The sequence below is a fragment of the Arachis ipaensis genome, chromosome B4 (genome assembly GCF_059453495.1).
Source record: "Arachis ipaensis isolate K30076 ecotype BB chromosome B4, ASM5945349v1, whole genome shotgun sequence".
NCBI lineage: Eukaryota > Viridiplantae > Streptophyta > Magnoliopsida > Fabales > Fabaceae > Arachis > Arachis ipaensis.
The window spans coordinates 129,178,154-129,189,912 of record NC_142439.1 but is presented as its reverse complement, the minus strand read 5'-3'; the positions used below and the strand labels follow the sequence as shown (position 1 = coordinate 129,189,912).

Genomic DNA, 11,759 nt, shown 5'->3' with positions numbered 1-11,759 from the left:
GCATTAATCAATAGACCGTCATGTGCTTAAAGCTCTAATTCTCGTTATTTAAACAAGACCTACTACATGACAGACTCTCAGAGTATGCAATTGAAGTATAATCAGTCCATTCCCAAGGCTCTACAGGAAAGACCGCTCTGATATCATAATGTAACACCCTCACTATCAGAAGTCATGCTTCCGGCTACGCTACTCTGATAGCAAGAAGTATTACGACTACTTTACATACTAAATATTAAAATAGGAGCCTGTGACTCGACACTGTATCGCTGATTTCTTTGAAAACTGGAAATAAATACTTTGTCTTAAGAAAAATACAAGCAGGCATAGATTCATATACAAGACTCCTTACATAATAACTCATAATATATACATATAAAACATACAACTCCTATCCCTCTTACAAACTTGTAATAACAAAGACGAAGGAAGAAAATAATCTAATTAATACAACAACATATATAAATCAAACGCAGTATAACTTTCCATAATGCTTCCTCATCTGGTTCCTGAAAAGGTAAAGCTGTAGGGGGGGTGAGAACCTAACCACATGGTCTCACCACGGAGTTTTAAAGTTGTCATAAGAAGATATTTAACGAGAAAATTGTTTTTCAAGCTCAGTGATTATCAATGCCTTATGAATTCTTTAAAAACCAGTAAGTAATCGATCAAAACCTTTTCAAAGAAATAATGTTTAATCTTTCCGAAATCCGAAACCTTTCCTTTCTTATAAGAAAATCTCAATCAGAAACCAACCACACAATTAAACAACACAATCATTAATTCAGCACCAAAGTTCATTCTCAAATGTAACACGCCAGGACAAACACAGGCAAGACAGATAAGGAAAGCACAAGTAGGTAGCAGTTACAGCACATAGTTCAAGTAGCAGTTAAGAACAGTTTAGCAATTAGGCAAACCAAAACAAGTTCAAACCCAAGCAAAGCATACAAATGCATATGATGCATGCCTGTCCTATGGCTGATGAGGCTCATCTGTCGGTTATCCAGCCAACCCGACAAGTCTGAATTGTCCTTAGACTGTCCCCTGACGTGCATCCCCAAGAGTCTATGCATAGTTTTTTCTCAAATAATCAATATTGCTCAATGGGGGTAACATTCCCGGAAATTTATATAGTGCCCGGTCACACTTACGTCGTAGGGTCAACAAAGTATCGAGTTTTCAACCTGGTACACGTGGTGGCAAGCCACGGCACTTAATCCAGGGAACCTCGTATCTCAGATATTTCAAATTCATAAGCCATATGAATAATTCAAAGATCATATCTCAACATTCTCAACATCATAATCATTCATCAATCCAAATCTCATTTTCAAATTCATTCAAAAACCATATTTCAGAGAAAATTCTCAATCATCCTTCTTTCCATTCCGTCCACTAACAATTCCCAATATCCAAAACATAACTCTTCCTTTGATAAATGAGGTAGTTTTAAATCATATAATACTAACCTTTTTTTTTTAAATAACTACTTTCAATGAAGCTTCTAATTTTAAAAATTTCGGCAGCATCTCCTCTAAAACTCGGATACTGCTACCCTTTTCGGGTCCCATCCAAACATTTCTCAAACCATTTCTAAATCTCAATCACTTCCCAAGATTCAACCAATTCCAGTATCAAATTATTTTCAAACCAGACCAATTCCAATAATAAAACTCTTTTTAAAGTCAAACCAGCTCAAGCATTAAATCATTTATAAAATAAGACCGACTCAAAATCAAACCGCTTTAACTTCAAACCAAGAAAAACCACTTTTCCTAATAATCAAGCAAATAACTTTTCAAATCCACTTCTTATCAACAATCGTACTTCACTCAAGCAATCAAGCACCCAATAATCCAGTCCAACAAACCATCACAACCACAAGACAAATATAATCACAGAAATATATCTTTTGGCTCAATATCTATTTATCACAACTCTGTAATGTAAAATCGATTTTAAGAAAAACTCCTACCTCAATTATTCGCAATCCGCATAATTAAATGCATTGAATCCCTTTTTTCCTCATTCCGAAATTGAATGGCATTGACTCCGATTATTTCCCGCAGCCGTATAGCCCAAAAAGCACTATTTACAATAGAACTCGACCCTGAGACATTAAAGTTACGTAAAACTCAAAAACATATAATTGAATACCAACGCGAGGGTTTCGGAACAGAACACTTACTGTACTAAGAGAATGAAACAACAGCAGTGGCATTAGCTACACTGAAAACTCTCCGCAACAACACCATCAAACACGGCTCTATAGTTACAATGGTTCAACCTTGAAACGTGAATACCCAAAACCCTCACCAAGCATATAACAACGATAACAATAAGGATTTCAGTTAGGAATTCACTACAGTTATAGAAAAACAGAATGATGGAGCGACAAAGGAGAATCAGGGACCTGTGCATCCGTTCTAGTGGCAATAACACCATTCTGATCGGTAAAACAGCAAAGATACCAGCAAAATCAGAATAGCGGAGCAAAATAAAAATGGAACAAATTCAAGAAAGGAGGGAGTGGTTACCGATAAATCTGGCCCGATTCCGACAACGGCGTACAGTCGAGTAACTAGCAACAATCAAAACCCAAGAAGACAGAGGCCTCATCTGCGTTCTTCGGCGGCCAGTACAGCGGCGTGAAGCTCCAGCGACGCAGCAGCAACATGGGTGCATCGACGGCAAGCCCAGTAGCTTCGGTGACGGCGGAGGAAAGGCGGCGACGACGCTGGGCGTGACCCTCCTCTCACCGCGTCTCTCTCTCTTCGGCTTCAATGGTGATGACGGCGGCTCCAAGGCGGACCAGCAACGACGGCGACGGCTCGAGCTGGACGGATGAACGGCAGTGGCGACGTGCTTCCTAACGAGGACGACGGCTGCGACAGGGACCCGCGAAGACGACGACGAACGCGAGGCAGTGGCGGCTTCTCCTCTGCATGCGTCTCTGCTCCGACGACGCCAAGGCGACCCGACGGCGTGGCCTAGCCGCTCCGGCGCCCTTCCACCGGCGCTCTCTCACCCTCGAATCTCCCTCTCTTCCTCCCCCTTTCCTTCTTTCTCAGATCTCCCTTTCCTTTTTTTTTTCTTCTTTCCTTCCTTCCTATTCCTGTTTTCCTATTTTTTTTCTTTCTCTGCTTTTGTTTCCCTTGCAATTAGGTTTAGGTTTGGGAAAGGGGTAGGTGACGGTGGGATAGAGAGTTAGGATTAGGGTAGTTTAGGCAATTTTAATAAAATTAGGAGTATAGAGTATTAATTAAAAATCTAATTTAAATATAGAAAATTATTTAATAATTATAATATTAAATAAAATTTCTAATTTAATTGTCAAAATTTGATTTAATTATTTTTAATAAAATAATTTCTAAAAATAAAGTTTTTAATGAATAAACAAATTGAAATTAACTCATGATAATATTTTTTTGAAAATTATGGGTTTTACACAAATGACATAGTCTCCCCATACTCAATTAAGAGGTTGCGGGTTCGAGTCTCATATCTTTGGTAAAAAAAATACATATTATAAAAAATTAAAATAGTAAACAGTGCACAAAAATTAGAATAATTATTTTAATATTTTCGATAATTTTTTTATTTAAAAAAAATTATGAAAAAAACTAATAATAACTAGCAACAAACCTAAATGTACGTTGAGTAAACGCAGAAGTTATAATTTTATGCTTCTAGTGAACAAGCTTTTGGATGCAAAATCACGTTGAGAGAAAAAAAAGGCCAAATATCAAAGAACAGCGTTCAAAATACTTAAACGCACTTTTATCCTTTTCAACGTGTTTCACAAACCTAATCATTGACTTCCAGCCTATGTCGATTCCGCACCAAAAGATTTCGGCTGTGTTTCGTTTAGCGTTAGAAAGAAGAGAAGCACGTTTGAGTGCATTCCTCTTTTTGTTTGGGTACCTTTTTTTCTCTAAACACCAAGGTAATTTTATGTTTTTAACGTGCATTTAGAAAATCACGTTAGCGTTGAATTTACTTTTTTCTTAACAATTCTACCTTTTATTTTTTGTTTGTAGTCTTTTTAGTATTCAAATATTTTAAATATATAATTATATTTTTTATTAAATTTTTACTTTTGATTTTGTATAAAAAAATTTATTTTTGTTTGACTGTTAAAATTTCTAAGTGTAATTCTTGTATATTAATTTATTATTATAATTTTGTTATAATATAAATTATTAATCCCATTAAAAAGAATAAAGTAAATAAAAAAATTAATTATAAATAAGAATAAAATCATAAATAATTAAAATTTATAATTTAAATTAATATTAAATAAAAGAATACCGAAAGTACTAAAAATTTATAAATAATATAATATAATAAAATATATTTTGATATATTTTTCATATATTATTTTTGTTTTTGATATAAAAATATATTTTGCCAATTTTAATATATTATTTTTATTTTAATGAGTAAATATTAATTTTATTATAAAATTAATTAATAATATCTATTAAATATCTAAATTAAAATAATAGAATAATATAAAAAATTTATTTAAGTTGATGTCTATTTTAGTAATTTTTTATCTAAAAATAATTTTGAGTAGTATAATTTAAATAATATTTACTTTTTTATAATCCATTTTGATATAAAAATTATCAAACATAAATCACTTTAACACAAACTTACTTTTCATCAAAATCAAGTTTACAAAATTAATTTTATAAAAACTCTTTCGCATATGCACATGCTTATGGCTTTAGTTTAGTATAGTGTTACAACTATAATATTCAGGGGAAAAAAACATTTTTTTTTTGAAAAAAATTCAAAAGTGATAGATTGAACTTCTGGCCAAAGGGAAAGCAAAAACTGAAGAAAGATAGTGACTATTAGTTTTATCTTTGTTCGGACAAAAGAGCAAAGTGAAAAAATGTTAAGTACAGTGCATGCTTCTTTCTTGGATGAATACTATTATGATTGATATTGTTGATGTATGTCATTTAATTGTGTCCAATCTTGGTTTATTTATTTTTCAAATGTCAAGTAACAGGCTTAGCTAGTCTTAGCTAAACCACCTTCAAAAAAAAAAAAAAAAAACCAAAAAATTAACCAAACTAAACCCAAAAATCAATGTTATTGATAAAGTCAACTATTATTTTATATTTGTTAATTCACTTATCAATAAATAAAATTTAAAAGCACCTATAAACCAAATCTTCAAGCAAATCTAGTAAAAATTACTAAAATCGACTAATGAGTAATAAGTACTTAAAAATTTTTATTGAAATGATGAAATTTTTTAAAATACTATTTCGTCTTAGTGTCTTACAAATATAATGTTGTTACTTGCTACAAATATTCTAGTATTTTTAAGAAACAAGTTCGTATAATTTTATTTGTGTAGATTTTTTTTTTCAGTTAAGTATCTAATGATATTAGTTAAAAATAAAATAGAAAAAGTTACCATTAAAGATTTCAGTGTCTGTAATACTACTTGGTATATTAGAATTTTCGAAAGTTCTGTTTTCAATTTACTTTTTTTAAATAAAAAATTTGGCAAAAAATTTTGGTTTTTACCTCTTTAACCCCCAACAAAATCCAAAAAATAAAATTTAGCGACAACCGACGGAGTGGTAGGTTATTTTGTGTGGGAACATTGAGCAGCAACATAATGTAACCAAGAAAAAGCGGAAAAAGACAGCACAGAAAAATGGATTAAATTGTTGTAAAGAATTTAGGAAAGCGAAGTTGTTATGATTAGTGTGTAGTGAGTCATTGCGTGATGCATTGTTAAACTACTGCTATTGAATCTTGTGGATATCCATTATTAAATGCAAGTGTAGCAGTTAAGAAAAATTATGTCATGTTATATCACTCTTCAATTCTTCATCATAATCATAATTATATGAGAGAGGTTTAGTTCATTGTTAAGAAAACGCGTGTTACTCTCTTTGATATTAACATGCACAAGTGTATGTTTTTTATTCTTATTTTTATAATATAACCTATTTATGAAGTACGTGTATAAATAATATTTTCCTTTTTTAGAAAGCTTAAATTAGGAAAGTTATATTTTGTTTATATAACTTCATTTTCACTTTCCTTTTCTTTGCTTGCCTTCTCATCTACCGATAATCATATGTCATAATTGTGTATTATAGTTATCAATTATGTTATTTCTACACTAAAATTAGTCACTAAATTTAATCATCAGTATAAAATATATATTAAAATATAAATATATATTAAAAATAAATTAAACTATATATATATATTTATATACAAATATATTAGTAGTTATTTTTTGTAGCTAATTTTAATGTACTAATAATATTTTTGTATAATTATAATTATCAAATTGTTACATTCTAAATGAATATATTTTTTCTGACGCAGAATATATAATATTTATGCTAGAACTAAAGGAATTAAACAAAAGTAGTAGGGTGATGATAAATAGAACACACATTTTCTATGATTATAAAGTATAAACTTACAATAGAATAATATACTTTTAATTGTTATACCAAAGAAAAAAAAATGCATATTAAAATTAATTATTAAAATTAGTTATTAATATATAATATAAATTAATAAATAAAATATATATTAAAAATAAATTAAATTATATATATTTATACACAAATATATAAAAATTAATTTAGTGACCGACTTTAATCGAGTAAAATCTCATTCTAATCCTTAATTATTTTTGTAAGTGACTACTCACTCTTAACAAACCAAAATACCATGCTAACCCTTTAATGGTAAAAACTAAAAAGAACTACAAAAACAGAAAAAAAAAATAGTAAGACAAATGAAAATGTAGGAAGATAAAACATGAGTATGTTTTACTTCTTGTTCGTTACCTGAAGATTTCAGGTACTCTGCGGTTCGGGTGATAGTGATAGGGAGAGTGGGCGAGACTCTGGGTTGACCTGGAGTTGGTGTAGCGATATGAGCAGTGAGTTAGAGGCGCCGCAGGAGTTATGACGAGGGGTGGCCACCTACAAAGACACTCCGACGATCAAATCAGTGTCCGTATGAGGTGATAACCAAAATGGGAAAGATGTCACGTATCTTGGGAGGAGAGCTGACCTCTCCTCTTATATACTGTGCCTGAGCGGGCCCATAAATGACCTAGCCCACTGACCAAGAAGCTTCCGTGAGCTGTCCTAGTCCACGTGGGAGAAGTAGGTCATTCCGGACTTTGGGTCGGCGATTCAGGTGCTGCCCCGAGGATGCCGACCCGATCGGTTTGCTGGGCGTGGTGACTTGAGCCGTGTAGTGGCAAGTCGCGCGTACTTCGGGTTGGGCGCAGGGGACCAACCCATCGGGTTTCCCTATCATGATGGTTCGGGCTCGGGTCGGGGTGGTGTTCCCGACCCGCCGGGTAATTGGGCTGGACCGGGTGAGTCCGTAACAGTGCCCCCAACGCGCCAGTCTCGAGGTTTGAAGCTCGTGGCTGGGCGCGTTTGTCTTTCTCAACGAGTCGGGATGTACTCCTCTTCTCGGGAGCTCGCTGACGTCGTTCGTGTTTCTCACGCGTGGCCATCTCGTCTCTCCCTTGACGCTGTCTCCTTGGCTTCCGCGCTAGGCATTAAATGCCCATCATTTCATGATTTGAAATTTGCACGAAATGACGGATTTGCCCCTGCCTTTTGGCGCTTCTCCTCGACGGTTACGCTCTTTGGCCCCCCTTTTTTTACTTTCGCAATCCCTTCATTTCTCCACTTTTCTATTTCCTCTCCTTCTTCGAACTGCTGCTGCTTCCATTCTTCTTTTCTGCTTTGCTGCTTGTTCGCTCTTCTTCTTGCTTTGCTTGCTGCTTCATCCTTCGACTTACTTCTTCATCTCTCCCGGTACGTTGATTTTATAGTTTTCTTGTTTGTTTTTTTCTTTTTGGTATTTGTATGCTTTTCTTTGTGCGTTTTCCCTATGCATGCCTGGGTTTCTGCTTGTTTTTGCTGCTTCTTCTTTTTAGAGGTGGCGCTACTGGATTTTTTCTTAGATTTTGCTTGAGTTCTGGGTTAGCGTTGGGTTAGCGTAGGGGTTCCTAGGGGGTGATTAGGGGGGTTGCAGTTGTTTTTGCTGTTTTTACGGTTACCGACCTCTCGTGCTGACTAAGTGGTGCCCCCGTTGTAGGTATGGCTGAACGCCCCGTGCTCCCGAACTTGGCTCAGCGGCCACTGTCCGATTTTGTCGACCATTATGCCTGGGTTACTTCCGAGGTGAAGGATACCCCTTCTAAGGTCACCGGGAGAGTCTCCAAGATCTTCGCCAGGCCGGGCTCTTGTGCGGAGGAGGACCCGAGGAGGCGTTGTATCAGGTTTATGTTCCTACTGATCGGGAACGTGTCTGTCAAAAGAACCTGGCCTCTCCACGAGTTGTTGACTGGTTGTGGGTTTATAAACCTATGTTCACAACCTTGGGAGTTCGTCTTCCTTTCTCTCCTTTCGTCATGGGCTTGCTAAACCAGTGCGATGTTGCTTCGTCACAACTGCACCCGAACAGTTGGGCTGCCATTCGATGCTTCGAGATGGTTTGCGAGTATCTGGAGATCACGATCTTCGTGAACGTCTTCCTTTATCTTTTCCTTCTTACGAACCCTTCCCGAGAGGGGAAGACGAAGAAAGGATACATGTCCTTCAGGGCTCAGCAAGGTCGCCGGATCTTTGGCCTTTTTGAGGACTCTTTTCACGGTTTTAAATCTACTTTTTTCAAGGTTAGGCTAGTAGAGGGCCATCAACCCTTCTGGCTTACTGCTGAGGGGGAAAGGCAGATCCCGACTTATTGGAGCTTTGGGACGGGATCTGACTACCTAATAAAAATATCCTATAATTGGTCATGTCTATTGCTCATGTCTTTGCTTTTTGCTTGCAGTTTTCATGGATGGCGGAAAAACTACCCTAGCTGAGTTGATGAACCTCATTCAAGAGAGTGAAGGGGGTGATGAGGACTCCTTGGCAACTCCTTCGGCTAGCCATAGCCAGGAGGATGCCGGGGAAGGTGGTGGTCGGGTTGACGGGGCCGATCAAGGTCAGGTGGGGACGGCTGAAGTCCCTCCTGAGAATGCCCCGGAGAACCCCAGTGTGGAGGAGGAGGTTCCTTTTGGGGAGGATGATCTGTAGGTTGTTGGCAACCCGAAGAAGAAGAAGCAGGATTCTGGGAAGGCCCTTTCTGTTATGGAGAAGAACTTCGATGCTGGGGGTTTCATTGAGTCCCAATTGCTTCCTGGTACTGAAGAGTTCTTCCGGGAAGCCGACCTTGCGGGACAGGCGAGGTAGATTTATCGCAGTCTTCTCCGGGCTGCCGCTATTGCCAAGAAGGTGGAACCTGTCTTGGGAAATATCCATGTCATGGAAGGAAAATTCGGAACTCCCAGAAGGATCTGACGGATTCGAGGTCTCGGGAGGAGTCTCTGAAGAAAAAGTTAACTGAACAAGAGGAGAAGGCTGAGGAGGATGCCAAAGAGATCAACAGGCTGATGGAGCGTGACCTTGCCTTGATGAAGGATTTGAACGCTTCCCGTGCTGAGACTGCCACTGCTGAGAAGAAGGTCAAGGACTTGGAGGAGAAGCTAAAGTTGGCGGAGAGCTCGGCAACGACTTCTCGTCAGGAGATAGCCACCCTGAAGAAGAAAAACAAGGAGATTGCAAAGGGGGCCCGGGAGGCCGTGAAGCTGACTGAGGAGGGGGATTAAGCTTCAGGTGGCTGTGCTGGCTCCCGACCTCGATCTTTCTTGGGTTAGGGCTCTCAAGACGGTTGAGAATGGGAAGATCGTTGATATCCTCAAGCCTTGAGTTGGATACCTCTGTTCAACTTTTGTACTTCTTGCCTCGCTTCTTGTAATTCCTTGCTTTTACTCTTGGGCCTGTTTAAGGCGCCTTTTGATTGTAATGAATACTTTGGCACTTTATTTTGATTAAGCTGTTTGTGTTATTGTTTGCTTACTCGGGCCGTCGTGACTTTGCTTTCTTTATTGTTTTGCTTATCCGTCGTGGCCTTGCTTTCTTTATTGTTTGGTTTACCGTTTTATGGTATTTTCCGTTTATGTCGCTTGTTGTTTTTTACGTTGCTCGTTTTAGCTTTGGGTCCCTTCGGTTTCTGGGGTGATCAGTCCTGGGTTTCCGTTAGGTCGACCGCTCGTCATTTTTGTCGTTTTGTCGTGCTGGCGTATATCTTGCAAAAGGCAAAGTTATTGTATATGCATATGTAGAACTTAAAACAAACGGGTGATGTAATACATAATTAGAAGTAAAAGAAAATGGTAGGAATATTAAAGTGGAGGTGGGGTCGTCAAACCGTGAGGTCGCTTTTTCCTATGAGTAAAATCTTTTCAGGTTTACCATGTTCCATGTCCTCGGCACCTCGCTTCCATCCAACCTTTCTAGCTTGTATGCGCCCTTGCCGAGGACTTCCCTTACCCTGTAAGGTCCTTCTTAATTTGCGGCCAACTTGCCTTCTCCCGGGGTTGGTGGTCCTATGTCGTTGCGTCGTAAGACCAGGTCGCCTTCCCCTAGGCTTCTCTTTAGTACCTTGTCGTTGTACCTTAGGGCTATCCTTTGCTTGATTGCTGTTTCTGTCAGGTGTGCCATCTGTCTCGTTTCATCAACCAGATCTTTTTCGACTGCCTCGCTTCCTCCCCCGAGAAGTAATCTTGGACTCGGCTCCCCTATCTCGACTGGGATGACTGCGTCGACCCCGTATGTGAGTCGGAAGGGGGTTTCGCCGGTGGATGATTGGGGGGAAGTTCTGTAAGACCATAAGACCGAGGCCAGTTCGTCTGCCCATGAGCCCTTCTTTCCTTCAAGTCGTTTCTTTAGCCCTTTTAAGATGACTTTGTTGGTTGCTTCTACCTGGCCGTTGCTTTGGGGGTGCTCGACTGAGGAGAACCTTTGCTTGATTCCTAGTCCTTGAGGAATTCCTTGAACTTCTTGTCGGTGAACTGTGTCCCATTATCCGATATGACGGTTTCTGGGATTCCAAATCTGGTGACTACTTGCCTCCATATAAATTTTTGACAATTTGCTGAAGATATGCTAGAAAGTGGTTCGGCTTCCACCCATTTGGTGTAGTAGTCTATGGCTACTATCAAGTATTTTACTTGTCCTGGCTCAGGTGGGAATGGCCCTAAGAGGTCGACTCTCCATTGGGCGAAAGGTCGGGGTGCCATCATCAAGCTGAGTTCTTCAGGTGGAGCTTTGTGGAAGTTGGCATTTTCTTGGCATTTTTTGCATTTCCTGACGAACTCCTGGGCGTCCGACATCATTGTGGGCCAGTTATACCCTGCTCGGATGATCTTTCTTACGACCTTCCTCCGATATGGTGACCACAACACCCCTCACGGACTTTGCTTAGGACGTAGTCCATTTGGTCGGGGGCGTAGGCATTTGAGTAAGGGTTGGTGGAGCTCTCGTTTGTACAGCTGTCCTTGTATGATCGCATACTTGGAGGCTTCCCTTCTGGTGGCTTGTGCTGCTTTCTCATTCTTGGGAGCTTCGCCAAGCTCTAAGTATCGGAGGATAGGGTCTATCCAAGAGGGGGGGGGGTTTGGCGTTTGGGTTGCGCACAAGATGATTGCTGGTTCAGTTGCTAGTCCTTGGATTAGGGACCTGTTTCTCGTCCCGGGCTTGGTACTTGCTAGCTTGGAGAGGAGGTCGACTCGGGCGTTTCTCTCTCTAGGAACATGCTGGATTATGACTTCCTCGAAACTTTTGCATAGTTCTTTTACCTTTTCTAGGTATTTTTGTAGTAGTGTGTCCCTGGCTTGCTAGGTGCCG

General features: G+C 38.7%; 1 protein-coding gene across 1 annotated transcript; it reads right to left on the bottom strand.

Moving 5' to 3' along the window:
* Window positions 1–10,418: 10,418 nt before the first annotated feature.
* LOC148569180 (uncharacterized) lies at window positions 10,419–11,466 on the bottom strand. The gene is made up of 2 exons (XM_088484923.1): window positions 11,325–11,466; window positions 10,419–10,924 (listed from the first exon to the last, which is right to left on the bottom strand). Exons 1-2 carry the CDS (start codon window positions 11,464–11,466, stop codon window positions 10,419–10,421), a joined length of 648 nt encoding a protein of 215 aa, XP_088341049.1.
* Between the last annotated feature and the right edge of the window lie 293 nt (window positions 11,467–11,759).

What these genes read in the sequence shown, in the direction of transcription:
- LOC148569180 (XM_088484923.1), bottom strand. Translation starts at nt 11,466, where the DNA reads ATGAGAAAGCAGCACAAGCCACCAGAAGGGAAGCCTCCAAGTATGCGA. An exon ending in CTACGTCCTAAGCAAAGTCC is followed by an intron (nt 10,925 to 11,324) that starts GTGAGGGGTGTT and finishes AATGGGACACAG; the next exon opens with TTCACCGACAAGAAGTTCAA.